The sequence below is a fragment of the Chiloscyllium plagiosum genome, unplaced genomic scaffold (assembly GCF_037043375.1).
Source record: "Chiloscyllium plagiosum isolate Xiang-an unplaced genomic scaffold, Cpla_swu_hap1 HiC_scaffold_13, whole genome shotgun sequence".
Classification (NCBI taxonomy): Eukaryota; Metazoa; Chordata; class Chondrichthyes; order Orectolobiformes; family Hemiscylliidae; genus Chiloscyllium; species Chiloscyllium plagiosum.
The window spans coordinates 79,450,235-79,477,790 of record NW_028270151.1 but is presented as its reverse complement, the minus strand read 5'-3'; the positions used below and the strand labels follow the sequence as shown (position 1 = coordinate 79,477,790).

At 44.2% G+C, this 27,556-nt stretch overlaps 3 protein-coding genes across 24 annotated transcripts in view; 1 reads left to right on the top strand and 2 right to left on the bottom strand.

Annotated features, from left to right (window-relative positions):
• The window catches only part of kif1aa (kinesin family member 1Aa), a 374,456-nt gene that overhangs the window by 88,363 nt on the left and 258,537 nt on the right, over nucleotides 1–27,556 (top strand). The gene's annotated exons all lie outside the window — the stretch shown is intronic.
• LOC148148355 (uncharacterized) lies at nucleotides 1,041–11,172 on the bottom strand. Its single transcript, XM_087993817.1, has 4 exons — nucleotides 10,806–11,172; nucleotides 6,285–6,500; nucleotides 3,859–4,065; nucleotides 1,041–1,791 (listed from the first exon to the last, which is right to left on the bottom strand). Exons 1-4 carry the CDS (start codon nucleotides 11,088–11,090, stop codon nucleotides 1,600–1,602), a joined length of 900 nt encoding a protein of 299 aa, XP_087849943.1. The 5' UTR covers nucleotides 11,091–11,172; the 3' UTR covers nucleotides 1,041–1,599.
• LOC122555746 (uncharacterized) lies at nucleotides 18,180–26,969 on the bottom strand. The gene is made up of 4 exons (XM_087993818.1): nucleotides 26,492–26,969; nucleotides 22,328–22,543; nucleotides 20,965–21,171; nucleotides 18,180–18,918 (listed from the first exon to the last, which is right to left on the bottom strand). The coding sequence occupies exons 1-4, from the start codon at nucleotides 26,675–26,677 to the stop codon at nucleotides 18,727–18,729; spliced, it is 801 nt and encodes a 266-aa protein (XP_087849944.1). The 5' UTR covers nucleotides 26,678–26,969; the 3' UTR covers nucleotides 18,180–18,726.

Here is a 27,556-nt window from a genome sequence, read left to right as displayed (position 1 = left end):
GGGAGGTGACTTGAGACATATAAGATAATCAGAGGGTTAGATAGGGTGGACAGTGAGAGCCATTTTCCTCAGATGCTGATGGCTAGCACGAGGTGACACAGCTTTAAACTGAAGGGGTGATATAGGAGAGATGTCAGAGGTAGCTTCTTTACGAAGAGAGTAGCTGGGGAATGGAATGCGCTGCCTGCAACAGTAGTAGTCCTGCCAACCTTAAGGGCATTTAAATGGACATTGGTTAGACATATGGACAAAAATGGAATAGTGTCGGTTAGATGGGCTTTAGATTGGTTTCACAGGTCGGTGTAACATCGAGGGCCGAAGGTCCTGTCCTGCGCTCTATTGTGTTATGTTATATATTCTGTTGTTTTTTTGAATGATTCCTGAGGTTCCCCTGTTCTGACTGGAACATAGATTGAACATCTGTGTGAAGAATTTCTTGGTAGTTTTCCTATTATACCCTTCTGCATCTTGAACTATGTCTCTGAGTAATGATGCCACAGTTTCATGGAGTCTGGAGGAACCGGTCTCTTGACTTTAATAATCTAGTACACATTCAGATTAGCTGTTGGGTGCTTTCTTTCCAGGCCTATTAGCTCAGGTTTATCAAGTCTTGCCTCATAACTCAGCCCCCAGATTTGTGGGATCTGTTGTGTTGCTGTTCTCTGTCCCGATTTCAATGCTTAAAGCCCAATCGTGTTCCTTGGTGAGCAGAACATGGTTTATGATTAGAGTTTATGACCAGAGTGTGAGAAGTTTGATCACTACCTCTTGTGACTTGCATGTTACTGTTTTGGTTGGGTGCGTGATATTGTGTAGGCTTTGTCTGGTGCTGCTCTGCGTATGTAGCCAGTGACTTACTAATGTTTGGAACCTGGTGCCATGAAATAATAATGGCAGAGCCACCCAGTCATGGGATGTCAATCCAATGACTGATTAAGAGATTCTGTATCCTCACGTGGGATAACATATTTGAAGCTGAATCTCAAATTGTACAATTTCCATTCCTTACTTAATGGTTAGTTGAAGAAGGACAAAGGAGATTGGCTGAGTGAAACATTTATTGATCCATAGAAGTACCATGATGGTAAAAGAAGGAACTACAAGAGTGGGGTAGTAACCAATTTCTGAAAACAGTCATTCAAATTACAGCAAAACCGAACTGAAACATCAATAGTGGATATTCTGCTCTAAGTATAGAATGTTCTCTTCAAAAAGAAGGCAAAGTCATTTCAAGTAAATGAATCCTACCGCTCCACTTGTGATGCATCTTTGCAGGATGTCATTCAGGAGCACCAGCACTGGTTCCTTCAAAATGTTGGTTGGCATTAGTGAGAGGAAATGGTGCCAAGGGAACAAAGGGGAACATTGAATGTTGAGGGACTGGGTCATAAATTGGTCACAGATGGCTGAACTGAGCCAGAGGGTCCTTCCCTCAATAGTTCCTGGTTGGTCACTGGACCTATTTTATTGGTCTGCACAAATGTCACTTTTATATCAGTCTTTGCCTTGTTAACATTTAAAAACTGATGATTTTCCATATCCTAACTGTTTTGCCAGCCAAACTATTTTGCCTACATGAACGATGAAGGCTGTTGAATTCTAGAAAGTTCCCCTTCTCCATATAGTCATGTGAGCCACTGTCCACTGGTGCTTGTGTGCTGTCTCCCTGATCACGATAGGATCGTTCTTCTCTGCAAGTAGTTCGAAGTGTGGAGAGAAGTCTCGCTTCATCGTATCAAAGCCTCGCACCTCATTGCCAGAGACATCCTTGTACCCACCCAACCACCGGGACTGCGTAAAACATAGAAAAGAAAGGGAGTGAAATGAGAGTTACCCACGCGCTAGAATCATTCACCCATTCACACTATGAGCTATTCCCACTTGTATTATGTAATAGCCACGAGTTCACACCTGGTTGGTAGCCCTGAGCATCTTAAAAATTGATAAAATAAAAGCAGGAGTAAGTGCTTTGTTTTATTCATTTATGGGAGATGGACATCGCTGTCTAGGCCGACATTTATTATCCATTCCTAGTTGAGGGCAGTCAAGAGTCAACCATCTTGCTGTGAGCTACATGTAGGCCAGACCAGGTAAGCACAGAAGTATTCTTCCCTGAAGGACATTAATGAACCAAGATGGGCTTTCCCCCAACAATCAACAATGGGTTCATGATCATCAGTTGATCTTTAATTCCACCGTCTGCCATGATGGGATTTGAACCTGGGTCCCGAGAACATAACCTGGGTCTCTGGATTAACAGTCCAGCAATAATACCACCAGGCCATTGCCTCCCCAACATATGGCCCATTGAGCCTGCAATAAAATGAGGGTTTGTCGGAGCTTGACCACAGCTTCACTTTTCTGCCTGTTCTCCATAATCTTTGATGTGGAGGTGCCGGTGTTGTACTGGGGTGGAAAAAGTTAAAAATCACACACCACCAGGTTATAATCCAACAGTTGGACTGTAGGCTAATGTTGTGTGACTTTTAGCTTTGTCCATAATCTTTGATGACCCAGCAGTTCAAGAACCTGTCTATCCTGGTTATATGCAGTATCTCAGCTTCTGCAGCTCTCTGGTAAGAGAGAATAATCCCTCTTGTAGTTTACACAATGTTGTGTATGGGGAACTGGTCCTTTAATAGGAATGCTGCACTAAATTACAGATAGCACTGCTAAGTTCTAGCATTGCCTTCTGCCTCGCTCTCTCTGGTGAGTTAAGTGCTCTTTAGAACTAGGCTAATAATTCTGCTGAATGCCTTCAGTATTAGCTGCAGGACAACAGGAAGATGTGGCTCAGGTAACAATGCTGAAACACCAAAAGGATTCCTAGATGCTCCAATGGGATAATTCAGCAGTTTCTTTGTGAATCTTTGGGCTTGGTTACTATTAAGCTGTTAGTGGTCAGCTGAAGTTTGAGGATCTTTTCTAAAACTCTTTAAATACAGAGATATCACTCAGTTTAACGTTCTCTCTCTCTCTCTCTCACTCTCACTCTCACTCTCACTCACACTCACACTCACACTCACACACTGGATGATAGTGGATATATGACACATTGGGCACCATCAGTTCTTGCTGCTGTTTATGTTTCAATCAAACCCCCGCTCACCCAATATTCACATATTAAAATCTATCATTGTAACTATCCCCTTCTCCCTCATTTAATTCACTAACTTCCCCGTAAATGTACCTGTATGATCCATTGAAACTATTCCCCGTGTGATGGGGTTCTCATCAATCTATGAATAATGACGCTCCTCCTGACTTCCCAATTGGATTTCTATTAGAGGAATTAGAGATGTATAAACTCGATCTCACTCCTTCAGTCTGTATTAGAGATGAACACAGTCAATCTAACTCCTTTAGTCTCTGTTAGAGATGTATACGCTCAATCCAGCTCCTTGAATCTCTTTTAGAGATGTATACACTCGATCTAGCTCCCTCAGTCTCTATTCGAGATGTATACCCTCGATCTAACTCCCTCAGCCTCTGTTAGAGATGTGTATGCTGTATCTAACTTCAGTCTCTATTAGAGATTTGTACACAGGCACAGCTCTCTCACTTTCTATTAGAGATGTGTATGCAGATCTAGCTCCCTCCGTCTCTGTTCCTGAAGTATACACCTAGATGTAACTCAGGCTCTATGTGATCTCAAATGTGGCTCAATGGTAGGACGACCAATACTTTATTTAAGGACTGGGGATAGGAGGAACAAATCGATATTTCATTCCTACACAAGCAGCAATTCTTCTTGCGGTAATCAATTCAATAAATGTACCCCTGACATATTTCCCTCGACATTTGATCATAACACACAGAAATATTCTGGGTTGATAGGACACCTGCTGATCGTTTTACCTTTGGGGTGAATTCCTCAAGCCAGGTGTACGGTGATGTAATGACAAGAATTCCTCCAGGGGCCACTAGCTGTGGGAGTCTGTGGAAGAACGCAAAGGGGTCAGGTCGACGACAGATCAGGTTGCCTGCCAGAACACAGCCGAAAGATCCGAGATCTGAGGGTAGATTGCAGGCATCGCCCTGCCTGAAGAAACACCGAGTCCGATCCTAAAGAATGGAACAGAAGCACAAAGTGAGCCAACTTGAAGGAACTGCCATAATGCTGAGGATCAGAGACATCAGTGCTGGGAGAGGGGTTTGTTTCTGTTTGGGGATTGAGAACAGCAAGAAACATCCCTACTATACCCTGTCCATGACAGGCACAGCAACACATTAAAACCCCCTCCATGCTGGAACATCATGCAACTACAGCTCTGGAGGCTTACTACAACACAATTGGAATAATTCCTCCCACTCTGAGCTGGTTTAACTCAAGGCCTTCAGAGGAGACAGTGCCATAACTCACCTGATGCAGTGTTTAAATGGCAGCCCTGATCTCCGACTTTTTGTTATTAATGAGTTAGGACCCTGTTACTTCACAGTCCTTATTTTGCAGGCAGATTTTGGTTGTGCCAATCTATGGACTGAAATAGACTTTGATTCTTTGCTGTTGAGGAGAAGGAAATAAACTATTTGTCTGAGTGATAGAATACAGGCTCTTTTGAACATTTTGCAAGCTTCGCATGTGAACACTGACTTCATTCAGTGCAATCGTTGGCCATCTCCCATGTTTTAATGATTGTATTACTTTTCTCATGACCTTGAAAAGTGTTGATCCAGACTACCCACTCATTTGCAGCATCATTTGGCCAATTGGATAGAAAACTGGCTAACCGGTCGAAGTCAGAGTGGTGGTAGATGGTAAATATTCAGCCTGGACCCCAGTTACAAGTGGAGTTCCGCAGGGATCAGTTCTGGGTCCTCTGCTGTTTGTCATTTTTATTAATGACTTGGATGAGGGAGTCGAAGGGTGGGTCAGTAAATTTGCATATGATACGAAGATTGGTGGAGTTGTAGATAGTGAGGAGGGCTGTTGTCAGCTGCAAAGGGACTTAGTTATGATGCAGAGCTGGGCTGAGGAGTGGCAGATGGAGTTCAATCCTGCCAAGTGTGAGGTTGTCCATTTTGGAAAGACAAATAAGAATGCAGAATACAGGGTTAACAGTAGGGTTCTTAGTGAGGTGGAGGAACAGAGGGATCTTGGGGTCTATGTTCATAGATCTTTGAAAGTTGCCACTCAGGTGGATAGAGCTTGTAAGAAGGCCTATGGTGTATTAGCGTTCATTAGCAGAGGGATTGAATTCAAGAGTCGTGAAGTGATGTTGCAACTGTACAGGACTTTGGTTAGGCCACATTTGGAGTACTGTGTGCAGTTCTGGTCGCCTCACTTTAGGAAAGATGTGGAAGCTTTGGAGAGGGTGCAGAGAAGATTTACCAGGATGTTGCCTGGAATGGAGAATAGGTCGTACGAGGATAGGTTGAGAGTGCTAGGCCTTTTCTCGTTGGAACGGTGAAGGATGAGGGGTGACTTGATAGAGGTTTATAAGATGATCAGAGGAATCGATAGAGTAGACAGAAACTTTTTCCCCGGGTACAACAGAGTGTTACAAGGGGACATAAATTTAAGGTGAAGGGTGGAAGGTATAGGGGAGATGTCAGGGGTGGGTTCTTTACCCAGAGAGTGGTGGGGGCATGGAATGCGCTGCCTGTGGGAGTGGTAGAGTCAGAATCTTTGGTGACCTTTAAGCGGCAATTGGATAGGTACATGGATGGGTGCTTAAGCTAGGACAAATGTTTGGCACAACATCGTGGGCCGAAGGGCCTATTCTGTGCTGGATTGTTCTATGTTCTATGTTCTATCATGATGGGTAAGGAGCTGGGTTTAAATCTTGACTTTATCTGGCACTGGGGAGTTCCTCCACTAGCCAAGTTCCAGATGTTGTTCTGTATGGCTGGGTATTGGTACCAAATGGTCCAGGTAGTCCACACCAGGGCTGGAGGGAAAGTAAAATTGCCCTGGGTCTGATTCTCTGGGGAGGGTGGGAGCATGGGCCATGGGGACACCCATCGAGGATTGGTCAGGAGCAACGTGAAGCTGCTCACAGTATTCCCACCTCCCCACCCCAATTAATTCAATGGATGTTCAAGGAAAGAACTCAGGCTTGGAGGACTTCAGGGAGAGACAGCCGTCTGGAATGCTAAATTGGTGCTAGCGGCTGACAGGAAACATAGAGGGGGAGAAATACGATTGAAATCACTGAAGGACAGTGGGCAAGCAGACTGGAACAATAGCAATACAGCAAAAGAGATACAAGGGAGAGTGAATCAATGCTGAGGTGTAAAATACCAGATCTAGGAAATTAGGGATGACTTAACTTAGTACTTACAATGTCTGTTGGTACAACAGCTGTGTGCTGGGTGCCCAGGTCTCCTTCAGTCAGAGCACAGTAAGGGAGTTGGCCTTTCTCTTTCAGTTGGTTGCAAGCAGTCACAAACGAAAGGCTGTCGTCGATGCCCACCACCTCCTGAAATACCCGTGCCATCTCAAACGAGGCCTTCCCCACAGCACAACCGATGTCCAGAGCTCTGCAGGGAATGCCAGTCTAGCAAGGGTGAATGGACAGGTTAGACTTGAAATGGTAGCACCGTGCGCAGGATCAGCAATTGGGGATGGACAACAATGATCACTGCTCAGAAAGAAAGAGAGACCTGCCATTTTCTTTATCCCACCCTGAGTTCCTCACCGCAAGGTATTAGCAGGAGGCTAGAGAAATGGTGTCCCTACAAAATACAACATGGGAATACCTTGGGTGAAATTACCCAAACTGGAGAAGAAGGTGCCAACCATCTCGAGTGTCTCTGACAAGCCCAAGCAGAGGTCAAGTGCAAACTGAGGAAGGAATGTGTGTGAAAACCCAGCATCCCACGCAGCCCCCTCCCCTGCAGCAGGATGTACATTTGATTAATAATAAAAAATAAATTCCTTCGGAGTGCAACATATGGTACAGCTGCCACCATCGAACTGTGCCACCCACTGCAATGTGTACCAATTCTACTGTATACCCATTGTACTGTGCTGTGTATGAAGAAATGCTGTAGGCATTCATCACATACAAAAAGAATGTTTATAACATACAAGATGATCTAGCAGCCCACTGTGTCTTTGCCAACCCATCAATAAAGCGATCAACAGAGGCAAAGCTGTTGCAATGTCACTGGACTAGTGATCCAGAAACGCAGACGATACTCTGGGATCATCAACGTCACCAACACAGCAGCTGGTGGAATTTAAATTCGATAAATAAATCTGGAAAATAAAGGTAGACTCAGTAATGTTGATGATGGAGCAGTCATCAATGATGCAAAAACCCATCTTGTTCACTACCCTTTGATAAAGGAAATCTGCCAGCCTTACCTGGTCTGGTCCACATGTGACTCCAGACCCACAGCAAATGTGCTTGATTTTGAACATCCCTCTAAGATGGCCTTGCGTTCCATTCAGGTCAAGGGCAATTGGGGATGGGTGACAAAAATTGGCCTGGCCAGCGATAGTCACATCCAATGAAAGAATTTAAAAATGTCAAACTAATCCTTGTTCTCTCCTCATATCCCAGTGCTTGAAATATTTACTTATTTTGACCCAAGCAATAGTCTCTGTCTCAACCTGTTCATCCCATGCTCCAACAAATTCTGCCTAAAATGTTCTCCTGATATCGCTCTTCACTCTCAAAGCCAACCTTAAATTGGCAGCTCCTCCTCACCGACTCCTAAAGCAGAGAACATAGACTTTTTCTTACTCATTCTGTAATTTATTTTTTTAAAACCCCAGTCAGGTCTACTTTTAATATTTTCAGCTCCGCAGTAAATAAACCAGGGGTTGGATTTACCCTTTCAATGTAGGTGGAAATTAATGTGTGAACACTGAATTTTGTTTTGGTTTGGCTCGAAAATCATTTTTTCTCTGGCTTCCTTACTTCTTGCTATTGTCGTTGACTTTATTGTGAGTCTAGTCCCATTTGCCAGCATTTGGCCCAAACTTAATGTTGTAATTATACCAGGCTCCACCACTTCCTCTGTCAGCTCATTCCATTCACACACCATCCATTGCTGCCTGTAAGGTCCCTTTTAAATCTTTCTCCTCTCACCTTAAACCTATGCCTTCTCGTTTTCGACTCCTGCATCCTGGGAAAAAGATCTGGCTATTCACCCTAACCGTGCTCCTCATGTTTTTGTCACTGTCCTGCAATGGTACATTGTCTCAACAATGATCACCACTATGTAAGTGTTGATATGCATGAGAGTACATTTTAGACCAGAGAAAATGCTACCATGCCTTTAAAAATGTAGAAAATATGTTGGTAAGCAATCCATATCATCTTTGGTACCTGCATTTATGTGGACAGAGAGTTTTGAGTGTGGAAAGAACATACACTGCTTTTGAAAGATGATAAAAATCTAAACACCTTCTCCTGTTCATTGATGGAAGGCAATGAAATGGAGGAGACACCATCTGTTCTTTTAGTATCAGACTACAGAGTTGTAAGTGACTGTTTTGGTACTTGTGCCTATTGTTAATCTTTGGCTGAGTTCTAAAAGCTTCTAGAGTGCACAACACTGTTGATGTAAGTGTTCAGGGGAATAGTGGATAGGTTTTTAAGATTACAACAATATATTCACCTTTGAAATGTTTTTAGTTATTTGTTTCCATAGGTTAAAGGCCTTAGCAATATCAAAAGCAGACTCTTGACTGATTTTTATTATATTGTCCAAATTCTTGCATCTGCATTTGGAATAATTCCCGTTGCAAATTGTATGTAGTGTATAAAGAGTGAGTGACAATGGGCGATAAAGATGGGGGTCACGCGGATCGATGAGAAAATCGAGGATTGAAGGCATTGGGTGGAGGTGTGGGACTTGAGGGGTCGGAGGATTGAGGGGTGGGAGGAATGAGCATCAATGTTTCGATGAGTTTGCAATGATGTTGGGAGCTAGGCTGCTGGGAAACAGGAATATTCCATCACCCCCACCTCCCGCATTCACTCTTCCTACACTCTATTGTGGCTCTGCACTGTCATTTGAAACTTTGTATAAAGAAACAAAAGTCCTGATTAAAATCATATATGAATTGGGAAATCTTTTGCAAAGCCACAAAGACATTTGCATTTTGCTGTCCCAATCTGGGCCCAAATCTCTGACAATTCTCCTTTACCTTCCTCAGTTCGATCTTAATGAAACTGTCCTCCGAGGAATTAATATCCTCTTGATAATGGGGTGATAACACTGCACACAATGAGGCACAACCCAGTGATTCATATAAACGTACCATTTCTCATGGACTGCAAAGTGCTCCCAAACTATCCAAACTGTTGCTGGCCCTTATTATTTACTGCTTCCACTTTCAGGATGTAATATAATTAAACCTCTCGATTGCTCTCCACCTGTTCACTAACTTCAGCAAATTTCCTGAGAAAGTCAATTTAAAATTCCTTTTCTTTTGTTCATGTCTTTTTAAAACACCATTTCCAACTTAATTTAATGTGAATTAAGATGAGTGCTGAGATTGTACTGTTTCTGTCAGTTTCATCAACAACAGCAGTATCAAATAGGCTTACATCATCGGCTGGGACTTGACGAGAGCTTCCATGACTTGTGTATCTCAGTACAGTGTGGAGAGTTGCTACATTTTTGTGTCACATTACATTTCAATTTCTCTAAATTTCTCAAAATACCTCTCAAGAACTGTAACAAACACTACATTGGACGAACAGGCAGAAAACTCACCACCAGGATACATGAGCATCAACTAGCCACAAAAAGACATGACCATCTCTCACGAGTATCTTCACATTCAGATAAGGAAGGACACCATTTCGATTGGGACAACACATCCATCCTAGGATAAACCAAACAGAGACACCCGCAAGAATTCCTTGAAGCATGACATTCTAACTGGAACTCTATCAACAAACAAATTGACTTGGATCCCATTTCCTTTCCTGTGAGAAAAGGAATAGAAATTATGTCATACAGGAAATAACATCACCAACCCAAGGAAACCTAAACACGTTAATAAAAAGTGGGCCATAATACCAGTGCTTCACCAGAAGTTAACCGATAATGTTACCAATGTGGTGACGAAATGTCTAAAAACAAACCTTCCAGCTCAGTGAGCAAACTTACACCCATATCCATTTCTCTCACTATTTATTTAGATTGTTAAATCAAAAATGAAAGTGCAAACCACACTCTGCCAGTTTCTGAATTTGGTAGTTGAATCTCTCAGTCTGACCCACTGCCCCACCCCGTCCCAGAGTGTGAAAGGACAGTGTCTGACCCACTGTCCCAGTCAGTCCCAGAGTGTGAAAGGACAGTGTCTGACCCACTGTTCCAGCCAGTCCCAGAGTGTGAAAGGACAGTGTCTGACCCACTGTTCCAGTCAGTCCCAGAGTGTGAAAGGACAGTGTCTGACCTGCTGTCCCAGCCATTCCCAGAGTGTGAAAGGTCAGTGTCTGACCCACCGTTCCAGCCAGTCCCAGAGTGTGAAAGGACAGTGTCTGACCTGCTGTCCCAGCCAGTCCCAGAGTGTGAAAGGACAGTGTCTGACCCACTGTCCCAGTCAGTCCCAGAATGTAAAAGGACAGTGTCTGGCCCGCTCTCCCAGTCAGTCCCAGAGTGAAAGGACAGTGTCTGACCCACTGTCCCAGTCAGTCCCAGAGTATGAAAGGACAGTGTCTGACCCACTGTCCCAGTCAGTCCCAGAGTGTGAAAGGACAGTGTCTGACCCACTGTCCCTGTCTTTCCTTTTCTGCTCTCTCAATCCTGATTTTGTCCAGGCCCTAATTCCTTTCAGTAATCATCTGGAACTCTATGTATTTAAATAGAGGCTGAACACCAGCCGTGTCTGTTACCTGTTGGGTGAAGTACTTGATGCATTCCTGAGCACATCTTTGCGGGAAATTCTGGAAAGCGACTGGGTCGTTGATGTACAGTGACAGTTCCTGTGATGACCCGAAGTGGAAGAGGAGGTATTTGTTCAGAGCTCGCTGTGTTTCGTACATGTTCTCCCGTGTCCCTGATCCTCGTGAGACCATGTGGCGTCTCCACAAATGGTAGAAGGTGTAGCTGCCAGCCAGCAGGAGAGCAGACCCGAGCAACACCGGCTTGGCATCCTTCAGAGCCCGAAGTGCTGGCATTGTGAGGGAGAGCAAGGGTGCTGGGCAGCAGCTAATAGGGAGCTGGAAGAGAAGCCGGCAATAGGAATGTGCCCTGTGACTGAAAGCAATCACTCTCCTTGACACAAGGTCCTTTGGTTGAAACAGCCCCTTTGTTCATAGAAGGTTTCGAATTCGAAAGCAATCTAACCCCCTCCCACAACTCCTTTGTTGCACAGCGGTGCAGAACCTGGTTAAAAAGCTGCAAGCAACTGTAGGATTTTCCTTGCTCGCTGGTCTGGCTTGACCTTTGTACTTGAAGTGCAGTATTGCAATTGGCCAAAAGCAGGAAATTGGAAGGAATGGGGGGAGGGGTGAGGTACAGGAGGAGATTTACTATTTAAATCATTGCCACTCACTGATTATTTTTCCCCTCAAGCACTGCCTCCTGGCATCGTTTGTACACTCCCTGTGGCTGTGTTTATGCTAAGACAAATCATGAAACACTTACTGTTGAGATTATGTTGTGTGCAGAGACATAATTCAAATGAGATTGAACGAGTGTGCTCAGATTAACTTCAGTCAGGACTGGATGGAGAGCTGTTGTTGAAATTCAGAGATAATTGCAGGGTGTTATGACCAGAGACTGCCAAAGGTTTCTCTAATTCATTACAGTCCCAAATGAGATAGCCCAAATGTCTAAACACCCGGGTGAGAAGGAATGAACTAATTACTTCAATTCTTTTTGCCAATGACTTTCAGCATTCAAAGTGAGAAAGAATGTTTCCCTCTGGTTTATCTGCAGTGCAAGGATGTTTAAAACAGCTGTTCCAAAACTATGGCCCTCACAACCCCCTAGCCCACACATTCTGGCCAATAACACACACACACTAATATTGTAATTGGTTTTTAATCACTTTCCTTGTATATTCCTGGAGGGCAAATTAGACAAATCTGCAGGATGGGACAATCTGCTGAGAGGAGGGATAGTCAGAGCCTTTGTTATCTAGTCTTGCCAAGTCTCTCATGTTTTTGAAAGCTTTCCTGACACTTAACTGAAAGCAAATCACTGCTCATGCTGGAAATCTGAAGTAAAAACAGAAAGGTTGGAGAAACTCAACGGCTGGATTTGTGGAGGGAAAAACAGAGTTAGCATTTTGGGTCTGCTGTGACACTCTGTTGGAACTCCATTGCTCTGTCCCGACTGATCATGAACTGTCACTACTGAAGTCAAACTGCATGCCTTAAAACTAGAGTGTTAACCCTAAATGCAGGACTGGAAACAAACATAAAATAGCAGATCCTCACTGGAGATTGTTAACACAATCGAACATTTGAGTTTATATTTTTAAGAGACTCATTAACTAGGAAAGTAATGCTGGTGTTTCCATCCTGTCTCTTAATTGGTTTCAAAATCATTTCTCATTTAATGTTGATCTGCTTTCCTCATTTGCTTCCTTCTCTCAATTATATTGTGTAATGCACGACCATTGCTTTGTGCTTTGTATGTACTGAAACATTCGAGTTCTCTGTCCTATCATCTCCTTATGTGGCCACGTTTTGCCTGATGATGCCCCTGGGAAATACACTGGGATTTTTTTTACTGTGTCAGCAGCACAATATAAATAGAAATTGTTGCTTTTGTCTGAGATTTCCTGTAGGTGTGCAAAATGAGCTCAAATGTTTTGCTTTAAAGGAGACAAAGGCACCGGTAGCTTACCTATATTACTAAAATAATGGCAAGGCCCAATTTTGGGCTGGCTTTGGGTCTTGCAGCTGGAGTGCACAATGCCTGGCTTTAGGCCGAGGTCTGAGTCATGTGGGTACATCTCATGTGCGGACATCTCCCACTGAAGAAGGTTATAATCATATCTTCCTGAAGCAATGTACTGAAAATGAAGATTCTTGAACATTGCAATCAATGAAGCCTCTCAATTTACTGAGTAAAATGTTTTGATCAGATGAATGATAAGTTCAGGTTATTGCTTTCAACATTTTTCTTGGATTTGTCTGGCAATGAAGACTATTGGAGATTCCCATGAGTCATCTGGAGCCTCCCTCTGGGAAGGTTTCCTCGGCCACAGACAGCAGATAATAGAGAAGATTGGGCATTAGCATTTTCCCTCATGTGGAAAAGGGGTAAATATCTAACGGCTTCCACAGAAGTTTTTAACCTCCTTTCTTGACAATTCTTAGAATTGTTGGATTCCTGAGGCCAGAGGAGGAGGAGGAGGAGGAGGGGCAAGTGGAGTTACTCTTCGTCCTGGATCTGTAGGATGAATGCATGTTGGGTGCTGCAGACCCCATTGGAGCCACAGCCTATATTTCCCACCTGTTTGATTGCAGGTTGGAGCTCTCCCATCAATGGTGGCCCAACCTTGAATTCTACCACAGGATACTATAGACAGTTTGAAAAGTATCAGAGTCAATTGCAGATTCACAGTTGAGGAATGGTTGAAAGTGTTCTTTCCAGGATGGAAGATAAACACCAACTTGTGCATGAAGGGGAAATTATCCATTTCACCAGAGTTTACACATGGCCCAAGTTACTTCAACAAAGTTTTGCATATCATCAAATCACACTGTACATAAGAAGCCGTTGGCCCATCCAGTCTGCACTGACTAAAATTTACGTTCAATCTATGCTAGTCTCACTTTCCAGCACTCGGTCCATAGCCTTGAATGTTATGATGTCAGTGTTTCAGTGAGGAGTGTGTGAGGTAATAATATTGTGGTGGCTTTAGTGTGATGTTATCAATGTTAAATGTAGAGAAATTTAGGATGTATCAGTATATATTAGAGAGAAGAAAATGGAACAGAGCATAATCTTGCCCCAGTGATGATAAATGCCCAAGTCAGTGTGTCTCATTTGGAAGTGATGGTGTTGTCGTGCACCACTTACACTTGTCTGTCTCATGAATGGAGGTAGTGAGTGTGGGGAGAGCTGCAGATGCAGCTTTGGTAAGTTGCTGGAATGCACCCCTGCTGTACCACTATTTAGTGAGTGCAAAAAGTCTGAAAGGATATACCTGCTAGACAGGGTCAGTGGTAGGTACTGGGGGAAACCAATAACATTGAAAACCCTACTTAACCTTGTCATCACCAAATCTACCTGTTGCAGATTCATCTGGTCATGAAAGTATTTGTAGTAGAAATTACTGTACACGATTGCTGTGGAGCCAAAATCCCATCTTCACATTGAGTATATTCATATTGTCCTGTGTAGTTCTCTCTGCTGGATTTAGCAACTCAAAACTGAGCATCCATGAGACTGACAAAGTGTCAGTTAGACTTGAAATGTCAGCTCTTTTCTCTCCTTACAGATGCTGCCAGACCTGCTGAGATTTTCCAGCATTTTCTCTTTTGGTTTCAGATGCCAGCATCCGCAGTAATTTGGTTTTATCCATGAGACACTGTTGGCCATTTTCAGCAGCAGAAATGCATACAGTCCTGACCTGTGACCACAAGGCCCAGCGTATCCCTCATTCTCGGGTCACCAACAAGCCAGAAGATTAATTCTTATTGAAGAAAGGGTGTAGGAGGTCTCCCTGGGGAGACCTCCTACACCAGCATGGTTTTGTGAAGGGCAGGTCATGCCTCACAAACCTTATTGAATTCTTTGAGAAGGTGACTAAGGAGGTGGACGAGGGGAAAGCGGTAGATGTGGTGTATATGGATTTTAGTAAGGCGTTTGATAAGGTTCCCCATGGTAGACTACTGCAAAAAATACGGAGGGATGGCATTGAGGGTGAGTTGGAGGTTTGGATTAGGAGTTGGCTGGCTGGAAGAAGACAGAGGGTAGTAGTTGATGGCAAAGGTTCATCTTGGAGTGCCGTCACTAGCGGTGTTCCGCAAGGATCTGTTTTGGGACCATTGCTGTTTGTCATTTTCATAAATGACCTGGAGGAGGGGTTAGAAGGTTGGGTGAGCAAGTTTGCGGATGATACGAAAGTCGGAGGAGTTGTAGACAGTGAGGAAGGATGTGGCAGGTTACAGCGGGATATAGATAAGCTGCAGAACTGGGCAGAAAGGTGGCAAATGGAGTTCAATGTAGCTAAGTGTGAGGTGATTCACTTTGGTAAGAGTAATAAAAAGATGGGGTACTGGGCTAACGGTCGGATACTTGGTAGTGTGGATGAGCAGAGGGATCTTGGTGTCCATGTACACAGATCTTTGAAAGTTGCCACCCAGGTAAATAGTGCGGTGAAGAAGGCATATGGCATACTGGCTTTTATTGGTCGAGGAATTGAGTTCCGGAGTACTGAGGTCATGTTGCAGTTGTATAAGACTCTGGTGCGGCCGCATCTGGAGTATTGTGTGCAGTTTTGGTCGCCATACTATAGGAAGGATGTGGAGGCACTGGAACGGGTGCAGAGGAGGTTTACCAGGATGTTGTCCGGTATCGTAGAAAGATCGTATGAGGAAAGGCTGAGGCACTTGGGGTTGTTTTCATTGGAGAAAAGAAGGTTTAGGGGTGACTTGATAGAGGTGTCCAAGATGATTAGGGGTTTAGATAGGGTCGACAGTGAGAATCTTTTTCCACGTATGGAGTCAGCTATTACAAGGGGGCATAGCTTTAAATTAAGGTGGGGTAGGTATAGGATAGATGTTAGGGGTAGGTTCTTTACTCAGCGAGTCGTGAGTTCATGGAATGCCCTGCCAGTAGCAGCGGTGGACTCTCCCTCATTATGGGCATTTTAGCGGGCATTGGATAGGCATATGGAGGATAGTGGGCTAATGTAGGTTAGGTGGGCTTGGATCGGCGCAACATCGAGGGCTGAAGGGCCTGTACTGCACTGTATTCTTCTATGTTCTATGTTCTATATCTAAAACCGAGGTGTTAGAGTGGTGAAGCTACACATTAGGACAATATACATGCCAAACAATGAAAGCAGCTCCCAGTAGACATTCATTATCCATTCCATAACCAATGATAAGAGCAGAAGTAGGCCATTCAGCCCATCATGCCTGCTCCACAATTCAATGATATTATGGATGATCTGATAATCCTCAAATCCACTTTCCTGCCTTTCCCTATAACCTTTAATTCCATTGCTGAACAGAAAATCTATCTCCGTCTTGAGTGTATGTAGCGACCCAGCCTGGACAGATCTCAGTAATAAAGAATCCCTTGAATTCACTACCCTCTGAGAGAAGTCATTCCTCCTCAAATCTGTTATAATTAGGTGACCCCTTACTCTGAGATTAGGCCCTTTGATTCTCGACACTCCCACAGGGGTGAAATACAACTCAGCACACCCTCTTAGGATATCATAGGTTTCAATAAGGTCACCTCTCATTCTTTTAATCTTCAAAGAGTAAGCGTTAACTTACTCAACTTCTCAGAAGGAAATCCCTCCATACCCAGTTGGACTGCCTTCTGTACCAGAGATCTCTCCTTAAATGAGGAGAGCAAAATTGTTCACAGAATTTCACCTATTGTCTGACTCAGGCTTGTATATTTTTGGTAAGACCTTCCTATTTTTATCCTTCATTCCCATTCAAATAAAGGCCAATATTCCATTTGCCTTCTCTGTTACCCACTGAACTCGGTTGCTAGTGTTTTGTGCTTTATAAACAGGCATCTCCAAATCTCTGTGATGCAGCTCAGACTAGAGGGCAGTGTTAGAATAAGATGTCATTCAGTTAGGACAGAGATGAGGAGGAATGCCTTCTCTGAGAGTAGAGAACATGTGGAATGGGGTTGTTGATGCTGGGTCATTAATTATATTCAAGGCTGAGAAAGACAGATTTTCAGTCAGTAAGGGAATAGAGCGTTATGGAGGTAAGGCAGGAAAGTGGAGTTGAGGATTCTCAGATCATCCATGATCTCATCGAATGATCTACTTCTGCTCCCATGTGGCCTGATATCAATTAGACAATCCCATACGCTCACTGCTGCACTGATATCTGATTTTCTCTTCAATGCATATTCCCAGTCTGCCATTGTCTTGTACACAGGGTGACCCCCACATCCATGGAATCATTTTCTGCGGTTTCAGCTACTCGCGGATTACTGCGCCCCCAAACATATTATAGCGATCCGGTGACCAGGAGGCTACTGGGAACGTATGTTTCCCATCAAAATGAATGGGTTTGCTCCTATCTGCGGTTTCAGATTTCAGCCATGGTTCCTCAAACGTATCCCACACAGGTACGGGGGCTACTGTACTGCATATAGTAACTGGAGTAACCCTATTCACCTGAGCCAGTCTAAATGAGAATCAACTCCACTCAGGCAGAGATTCTCATCCATGTCTTACCTCATCTATTTTTAAGTACTGACATTTTCTTCATTTAATCACTTACTCCCATGGAACATTCCACAGTTGCAACCTTTCCTCCTCCTCTTTGTTCCAAAGGAACAGGAGTAGGCCATTCACTATTTGAGCTTGCGGTTTTATTTATTCTGAGCATAATTAGTTTATCAACTCCATTTAGTTCGATGTTCTGTTGTTTTTTTGAATGATTCCTGAGGTTCCCCTGTTCTGACTGGAACATAGATTGAACATCTGTGTGAAGAATTTCTTGGTTGTTTTCCTATTATACCCTTCTGCATCTTGAACTATGTCTCTAAGTAATGATGCCACAGTTTCATGGAGTCTGGAGGAACCGGTCTCTTGACTTTAATAATCTAGTACACATTCAGATTAGCTCTTGGGTGCTTTCTTTCCAGGCCTATTAGCTCGGGTTTATCAAGTCTTGCCTCATAACTCAGCCCCCAGATTTGTGGGATCTGTTGTGTTGCTGTTCTCTGTCCCGATTTCAATGCTTAAAGCCCAATCCTGTTCCTTGGTGAGCAGAACATGGTTTATGATTAGAGTTTATGACCAGAGTGTGAGAAGTTTGATCACTACCTCTTGTGACTTGCATGTTACTGTTTTGGTTGGGTGCGTGATATTGTGTAGGCTTTGTCTGGTGCTGCTCTGCGTATGTAGCCAGTGACTTACTAATGTTTGGTGCCATGAAATAACAATGGCAGAGCCACCCAGTCATGGGATGTTAATCCAATAACTGATTAAGAGATTCTGTATCCTCACGTGGGATAACATATTTGATGCTGAATCTCAAATTGTACAATTTCCATTCCTTACATAATGGTTAGTTGAAGAAGGACAAAGGAGATTGGCTGAGTGAAACATTTATTGATCCATAGAAGTACCATGATGGTAAAAGAAGGAACTACAAGAGTGGCGTAGTAACCAATTTCTGAAAACAGTCATTCAAATTACAGCAAAACCAAACTGAAACATCAATAGTGGATATCCTGCTCTAAGTATAGAATGTTCTCTTCAAAAAGAAGGCAAAGTCAGTTCAAGTAAATGAATCCTACTGCTACACGTGTGATGCATCTTTGCAGGATGTCATTCAGGAGCACCAGCACTGGTTCCTTCAAAATTGGCATTAGTGAGAGGAAATGGTCCCAAGGGAACAAAGGGGAACATTGAATGTTGAGGGACTGGGTCATAAATTGGTCACAGATGGCTGAACTGAGCCAGAGAGTCCTTCCCTCAATAGTTCCTGGTTGGTCACTGGACCTATTTTATTGGTCTGCACAAATGTCACTTTTATATCAGTCTTTGCCTTGTTAACATTTAAAAACTGATGATTTTATGTATTCTAACTGTTTTGCCAGCCAAACTATTTCGCCTACATGAACGATGAAGGCTGTTGGATTCTAGAAAGTTCCCCTTCTCCATATAGTCATGTGAGCCACTGTCCACTGGTGCTTGCGTGCTGTCTCCCTGATCACGATAGGCTCGTTCTTCTCTGCAAGTAGTTCGAAGTGTGGAGAGAAGACTCGCTGCATCGTATCAAAGCCTCGCACCTCATTGCCAGAGACATCCTTGTACCCACCCAACCACCGGGACTGCGTAAAACACAGAAAAGAAAGGGAGTGAAATGAGAGTTACCCAAGTGCTAGAATCATTCACCCATTCACACTATGAGCTATTCCCACTTGTATTATGTAATAGCCATGTGTTCACATCTGGTTGGTAGCCCTGAGCATTTTAAAAATTGATAAAATAAAAGCAGGAGTAAGTGCTTTGTTTTATTCATTTATGGGAGATGGACATCGCTGGCTCAGCCGACATTTATTATCCATTCCTAGTTGAGGGCAGTCAAGAGTCAACCATCCTGCTGTGAGCTACATGTAGGCCAGACCAGGTAAGCACAGCAGTATTCTTCCCTGAAGGACATTAATGAACCAAGATGGACTTTTCCCCAACAATCAACAATGGCTTCATGATCATCAGTTGACCTTTAATTCCACCGTCTGCCATGATGGGATTTGAATCTGGGTCCCGAGAACATAACCTGGGTCTCTGGATTAACAGTCCAGCAATAATACCACCAGGCCATTGCCTCCCCAACATATGGCCCATTGAGCCTGCAATAAAATGAGGGTTTGTCGGAGCTTGACCACAGCTTCACTTTTCTGCCTGTTCTCCATAATCTTTGATGTGGAGGTGCCAGTGTTGTACTGGGGTGGAAAAAGTTAAAAATCACACACCACCAGGTTATAATCCAACAGTTGGACTGTAGGCTAATGTTGTGTGACTTTTAGCTTTGTCCATAATCTTTGATGACCCAGTAGTTCAAGAACCTGTCTATCCTGGTTATATGCAATATCTCAGCTTCTGCAGCTCTCTGGTAAGAGAGAATAATCCCTCTTGTAGTTTACACAATGTTGTGTATGGGGAACTGGTCCTTTAACAGTAATGCTGCACTAAATTACAGATAGCACTGCTAAGTTCTAGCATTGCCTTCTGCCTCGCTCTCTCTGGGGTGAGTTAAGTGCTCTTCAGAACTAGGCTAATAATTCTGCTGAATGCCTTCAGTATTAGCTGCAGGACAACAGGAAGATGTGGCTCAGGTAACAATGCTGAAACACCAAAAGGATTCCTAGATGCTCCAATGGGATAATTCAGCAGTTTCTTTGTGAATCTTTGGGTTGGTTACTATTAAGCTCTTAGTAGTCAGCTGAGGTTTGAGGGTCTGTTCTAAAACTCTTTAAATACAGAGATATCAGTCAGTTTAACGTCCTCTCTTTCTCTCTCTCTCTCTCTCTCTCACACACACACATTGGATGAGAGAGGATATATGACACAGAAACAAGTCATTGGGCACCATCAGTTCTTGCTGGTGTTTATGTTTCACTCAAACCACCCCCCATATTCCCGTATTAAAATCTATCATCGTAACCATCCCCTTCTCCCTCATTTAATTCACTAACTTCCAGGTGAATATACCTGTATGATTCACTGCAACTTTTCCCCATGTGATGGGGTTCTCATCAATCTTTGAATGAAGACGTTCCTCCTGACTTCCCAATTGGATTAGAGGGATTAGAGATTTGTACCCTTGATTTCGCTTCCTCAGTCTCGAATAGAGATACTCCACTTGATTTAGCTCTCTCAGTCTCTATTAGAGATGCGTATACATATCTCGCTCCCTCAGTCTCCACTAGAGATGTGTACACTCTATCTCACTCCCTCAGTCTCTGTTAGAGATGTGTACATCTATCTAGCTCCCTCAGTCTCTATTAAAGATGTATGCCCTCGATCTAGATCCCTCAGACTCTATTAGAGATGTGTACACTCAATCTAGATCCCTCAGTTTCTATTAGAGATTTATACACAGGTCCAGCTCCCTCACTCTCTGTTCGAGATGTATATACTAGATGTAACTCAGGCTCTATGTGATCTCAAATGTGGCTCAATGGTAGGACGACCAATACATTATTTAAGGACAGAGGATAGGAGGAACCAATCGATATTTCATTCCTACACTACCGCAAGCAGAATTGCTGCTTATCAGTTCAATAAATGTACCCCTGACATATTTCCCTTGACATTTGATCATAACACATAGAAATATTCTGCGTTGATAGGACACCTGCTGATCATTTTACCTTTGGGGTGAATTCCTCAAGCCAGGTGTACGGTGATGTAATGACAAGAATTCCTCCAGGGGCCACTAGCTGTGGGAGTCTGTGGAAGAACGCAAAGGGGTCAGGTAGACGACAGATCAGGTTGCCTGCCAGAACACAGCCAAAAGATCCGAGATCTGAGGGTAGATTGCAGGCATCGCCCTGCCTGAAGAAACACCGAGTCCGATCCTAAAGAATGGAACAGAAGCACAAAGTGAGCCAACTTGAAGGAACTGCCATAATACTGAGGGTCAGAGACATCAGTGCTGGGAGAGGGGTTTGTTTCTGTTTGGGGATTGAGAACAGCAAAAAACATCCCTACTATACCCTGTCCATGACAGGCACAGCAACACATTAAAACCCCCTCCATGCTGAAACATCATGCAACTACAGCTCTGGAGGCTTACTACAATTGGAATAATTCCTCCCACTCTGAGCTGGTTTAACTCAAGGCCTTCAGAGGAGACAGTGCCATAACTCACCTGATGCAGTGTTTAAATGGCAGCCCTGATCTTCGACTTTTTGTTATTAATGAGTTAGGACCCTGTTACTTCACAGTCCTTATTTTGCAGGCAGATTTTGGTTGTGCCAATCTATGGACTGAAATAGACTTTGATTCTTTGCTGTTGAGGAGAAGGAAATAAACTATTTGTCTGAGTGATAGAATACAGGCTCTTTTGAACATTTTGCAAGCTTCGCATGTGAACACTGACTTCATTCAGTGCAATCGTTGGCCATCTCCCATGTTTTAATGATTGTATTACTTTTCTCATGACCTTGAAAAGTGTTGATCCAGACTACCCACTCATTTGCAGCATCATGATGGGTAAGGAGCTGGGTTTAAATCTTGGCTTTCTCTGGCACTGGGGAGTTCCTCCACTAGCCAAGTTCCAGATGTTGTTCTGTATGGGTGGGCATTGGTACCAACTAGTCCAGGTAGTTCACACCAGGGCTGGAGGGAAAGTAAAACTGTCCTGGGTCTGATTCTCTGGGGAGGGTGGGAACATGGGCCATGAGGACACCCATCGAGGATTGGTCAGGAGCAACGTGAAGCTGCTCTCAGCGTGTTCCCCCCCCCACCTCAATTAATTCAATGGATGTTCAAGGAAAGAACTCAGGCTTGGAGGACTCAAGGGAGAGACAGCCGTCCGGAATGGTAAATTGGTGCTAGCGGCTGACAGGAAACATAGAGGGGGAGAAATAGGATTGAAATCACCGAAGGACAGTGGGCAAGCAGACTGGAACAATAGCAATACAGCAAAAGAGATACAAGGGAGAGCGAATCAATGCTGAGGTGTAAAATACCAGATCTAGGAAATTAGGGATGACTTAACTTAGTACTTACAATGTCCGTCGGTACAACAGCTGTGTGCTGGGTGCCCAGGTCTCCTTCAGTCAGAGCACAGTAAGGGAGTTGGCCTTTCTCTTTCAGTTGGTTGCAAGCAGTCACAAACGAAAGGCTGTAGTCAATGCCCACCACCTCCTGAAATACCCGTGCCATCTCAAACGAGGCCCTTCCCACAGCACAACCGATGTCCAGGGCTCTGCAGGGAATGCCAGTCTAGAAAGGGAGAATGGACAGGTTAGACTTGAAATGGTAGCACCGTGCACAGGATCAGCAATTGGGCATCAACAACATTGGTCACTGCCCAGAAAGAAAGGTAGACCTGCCTTTTCCCTTATCCCACCCTGAGCTCCATCACCGCAGGAGGTTAGAGAAACGGCATCCCTACAAAATACAACATGGGAATACCTTGGCTGAAATTACCCAAACTGGAGAAGAAGGTGCCAACCATCTCGAGTGTCTCTGACAAGCCCAAGCAGAGGTCAAGTGCAAACAGAGGAAGGAATGTGTGTGAAAACCCAGCATCCCAGGCAACCCTCTCCCCTGCGGCAGGATGTACAGATCCAGCACTGGGCTGTTTAGTCACCTCAGTATCCACACCTGGAAGAAAGTCACCCTCGATCCTGTGACACTCCCCGAGAAGTTTAATATAACACCCTTTCACAACTTTAGAATTACCAATCCACTCTGTATGGTTACTGCTGTAATTTGGGAACTGAGCATGCAACTTGTCCACTGAAAACTCTCACAGACATCTTAGTGATGGCTGTTAGGAAGCAATATTGGCCAGAACCCTATGGATCTTCTTCAAAGATCACAATTGCCCCTCCCATGTGGTCGATGATGCCCTCCAGCACATCTCCTATACTTTCCAAACCTCTGCCTTTGAATCCCACCCCTCCCAGGGCAACAAGGACAGAACACCCCAGTCCTCACCTTCCACCCCATCAACCTCCATATACATCGCATTATCCTCCGCCACTTCCGCCACCTACAATCAGACCCCATCACTAGGGATATATTTCCTCCCCATCCCTATCAGCATTCCAGAGAGACCATTTCCTCCATGACTCCCTTGTCAGATCCATGACCCCCCAATCAGCCCACACCCCACTCCCGGCACCTTTCCCTGCCGCAGACGATGGACAATATGTAACTCATCAACCTGAGAGACTGAGTGGGAGAACCAGGTTAGCAGGAAGGATTACAATGCACTTAACAGAGATTGAGTAATTTCTAATTGGCCATTAAACCCCAGAGATCAGATTACTGCCTTTGGTGATTCCACGCTTTCACTTACTATCCTATCTGTTTTAGATCCATTTCCTGATGATGGAGAGCTTCTTGTAGATGCTGACAGTAAATATAACCTTGTTTAGGAGGAATAACTGTGATCCATTGCTGTAAGCTTATTGTCAGTGTTAGCGACTGTGAAAGGCACTGCAGGTCACACAGAGAAATGAGGGGTAACGATGGTAACACAATAATTTGCAGATCCAACGGTTTAGCAGTGATAGCAAATAACTCCAGTTATGCCTGTCATTTGACTAATGATAAAAAATAAATTCTTTCAGAGTGCAACATATTATACAGCCACTATCATCGAACTGTACCACCCGTTAGAAATGTGTACCAATTGTACTGTGTACCCATTGTACTCTGCTATATATAAAAAGATACTATAGCCATTCAACACATATGGAACGAATGTTTATAGCACACAAGATGACCGAACAGCCCATTGTGTCTTTGCCAATCCATCAATAGATAATCAACGGAGGTGATGCTGCTGCAATGTCATTGGACTAGTGACCCAGAAACCCAGACGATGCTCTGAGATGGGGGTTCAAACCCCAACACAGCAGCTGGTGCAATTTAAATTCGATAAATAAATCTGAAAAATAAAGGTAGACTCAGTAATGGTGATGATGAAGCAGTCATTGATGATGCAAAAACCTATCTTGTTCACTACCCTTTGATAAAGGAAATCTGCCAGCCTTACCTGGCCTGGTCCACATGTGACTCCAGATCCACAGCAAATGTGCTTGATTTTGAACATCCCTCTAAGATGGCCTTGCGTTCCATTCAGGTCAAGGTCAATTGGGGATGGGTGACAAAAATTGGCCTGGCCAGCGATAGTCACATCCAATGAAAGAATTTAAAAATGTCAAACTAATCCTTGTTCCCTCCTCATATCAACAGTGCACAAACACTGTTGATGTAAGTGTTCAGGGGAATAGTGGATAGGTTTGAGATTACAACAATATATTCACCTTTGAAATGTTTTTAGTTATTTGTTCCCATAAGTTAAAGACCTGAGCAATATCAAAAGCAGAGTCTTGACTGAGTTTTATGATATTGTCTCAATTTTCTTCTTGCATCTGCATTTGGAATAATTCCCATTGCAAATTGTGTGGCTCCTGAGGATGGTAAAGTGTGTGAAGAATGGGTGGCTATGGGGGATAAAGAGGGGAGCATGGGGATCGATGGGAACGTGGAGGGCTGAAGGCATTGGATGGAGGCTTGGGATTTGAGCAGTCAGAGGGTTGAGGGGTGGGAGGGCCAATGTTTCAATGATGTTGGGAGCTAGGCTGTATCTGGCAAAACAGGGATATTCCATCTTCCCCACCACACCCATTCACTCTTCCTACACTCCATTGTGGCTCTGCACTGTCATTTGAAAGAAACAAAAAAGTGTAAAGAAACAAAAGTCCTGAGTTAAGTCATTTATGAATTGGGAATTCTGCAAAGCCACAAAGATATTTGCATTTTGCTGTCCCAATCTGGGCCCAAAATCTCTGACAATTCTCCTTCATCTTCCCGGTTCCATCTTAATGAAACTGTCCTTCATGGAATTAATATCCCTTTGATAATGGGGTGACAACACTGCACACAATGAGGCACAACCTAGTGCTTCATTTAAACTTAGAATTTCTCTTGGACTGCAAAGGGCCAGACTGTTGTTGCCCTTTACTATTTACTGCTTCCACTTTCAGGATGGAATGAAATTAAACCTCTTGGTTGCTCTCCAACTGATCACTATTTTCAGCAAATTTCTTGAGAAAGTAAATATAAAATTCCTTGTCTTGTTGTTCATATATTTTTAAAGCACCATTTCCAACTTAATTTAATGTGAATTAAGATGAGTGCTGAGGATTGTACTGCTTCTGTCAGTTTCATCAACAACATCAAATAGGCCTACATCATCGGCTGGAACTTGACCAGAGCTTCCATGACCTGGTTTAACAATCCAAGTAGTGAGAGAAATTGAAATATAATCTGGTACAAAAATGTAACAACTCTCCACACTGTTCTGACCCACTGTCCCAGCCAGTCCCAGAGTGTGAAAGGACAGTGTCTGACCCACTGTCCCAGCCAGTCCCAGAGTGTGAAAGGACAGTGTCTGACCCACTGTCCCAGCCAGTCCCAGAGTGTGAAAGGTCAGTGTCTGACCCACTGTCCCAGTCAGTCTCAGAATGTAAAAGGACAGTGTCTGACCCACTGTCCCAGCCAGTCCCAGAGTGTGAAAGGACAGTGTCTGACCCACTGTCCCAGCCAGTCCCAGAGTGTGAAAGGACAGTGTCTGACCCACTGTCCCAGCCAGTCCCAGAGTGTGAAAGGTCAGTGTCTGACCCACTGTCCCAGTCAGTCTCAGAATGTAAAAGGACAGTGTCTGACCCACTGTCCCAGCCAGTCCCAGAGTGTGAAAGGACAGTGTCTGACCCACTGTCCCAGCCAGTCCCAGAGTGTGAAAGGTCAGTGTCTGACCCATTGTCCCAGTCAGTCCCAGAATGTAAAAGGACAGTGTCTGACCCACTGTCCCAGCCAGTCCCAGAGTGTGAAAGGACAGTGTCTGGTCCACTGTCCCAGCCAGTCCCAGAGTGTGAAAGGTCAGTGTCTGACCCACTGTCCCAGTCAGTCCCAGAATGTAAAAGGACAGTGTCTGACCCACTGTCCCAGTCAGTCCCAGAATGTAAAAGGACAGTGTCTGACCCACTGTCCCAGCCAGTCCCAGAGTGTGAAACAACAGTGTCTGACCCACTGTCCCTGACTTTCCTTTTCTGCTCTCTCAATCCTGATTTTGTCCAAACCCTAATTCATTTCAGTAATAATCTGGAACTCTATGTATTTAAATAGAGGCTGAACACTAGCCGTGTCTGTTACCTGTTGGGTGAAGTAATTGATGCATTCCTGGGCACATCTTTGCGGGAAATTCTGGAGAGCGACTGGGTCGTTGATGTACAGCGACAGTTCCTGTGATGACCCGAAGTGGAAGAGGAGGTACTCGTTCAGAGCTCGCTGCGTTTCGTACACGTTCTCCCGTGTCCCTGATCCTCGTTGTGAGGCCATGAGGGCGCCTGCACAAACGGTAGAAGGTGTAGCTGCCAGCCAGCAGGAGAGCAGACCCGAGCAACACAGGGAGGGAGAGCAAGGGTGCTGGGCAGCAGCTAATAGGGAGCTGGAAGAGAAGCCGGCAACAGGAATGTGCCCTGTGACTGAAAGCAATCACTCTCCTTGACACAAGGTCCTTTGGTTGAAACAGCCCCTTTGTTCATAGAAGGTTTCGAATTCGAAAGCAATCTAACCCCCTCCCACAACTCCTTTGTTGTACAGGGGTACAGAGCCTGGTTACAAAGCTGCAAGCGACTGTAGGATTTTCCTTGCTCACTGGTCTGGCTTGACCTTTGTCCTTGAAGCGCTGTACTGCAATTGGCCAAAAGCAGGAAATTGGAAGGGATGGGGGGAGGGGTGAGCTCTAGGAGAAGATTTACTATTTAAATCATTGCCACTCACTGATTTTTTTTTTCCCCCTCAAGCACTGCCTCCTGGCATCGTTTGTACATTCCCTGTGGCTGTGTTTATATTAACCTCTCCTCTGGGTCTGTTACTCACCACCAGACAAGAGGTACCTCTGATTTTCTTAGTAGGTCAGAGGCAGATCAGAGTTGCCTCCATACCATCGGGCGAGATGCCCAGCAGGAAATCCCAATGAAAACTTACGAATGACATGTTCGCATTGTTTTAAAAACTTCACAACAGTGCTCGACAATGTTAATTTCCAAGTATTGCTGTATTTTTTAAATGTAGTTCCATCTGGGTGTGTTCCAGCTGATTCTGTGGCTCTGTGCTGGCCCAGGGTCGCATGTGTGCTCACACGTGATTTACCATCATGCTACCACACATAACCAGGTTTATACAGCCACGGAGGTGGGGTGGACTGGAATAGTT

Coding starts and splice junctions, on each gene's coding strand:
- LOC122555746 (XM_087993818.1), bottom strand. CDS start 26,677: ATGGCCTCACAACGAGGATCAGGGACACGGGAGAACGTGTACGAAACG. Junction 22,544..26,491: donor TCAATTACTTCACCCAACAG/GTAACAGACACG, acceptor CTCCCTTTCTAG/ACTGGCATTCCCTGCAGAGC. Junction 21,172..22,327: donor CTGTTGTACCGACGGACATT/GTAAGTACTAAG, acceptor TCCATTCTTTAG/GATCGGACTCGGTGTTTCTT.
- LOC148148355 (XM_087993817.1), bottom strand. CDS start 11,090: ATGCCAGCACTTCGGGCTCTGAAGGATGCCAAGCCGGTGTTGCTCGGG. Junction 6,501..10,805: donor TCAAGTACTTCACCCAACAG/GTAACAGACACG, acceptor CACCCTTGCTAG/ACTGGCATTCCCTGCAGAGC. Junction 4,066..6,284: donor CTGTTGTACCAACAGACATT/GTAAGTACTAAG, acceptor TCCATTCTTTAG/GATCGGACTCGGTGTTTCTT.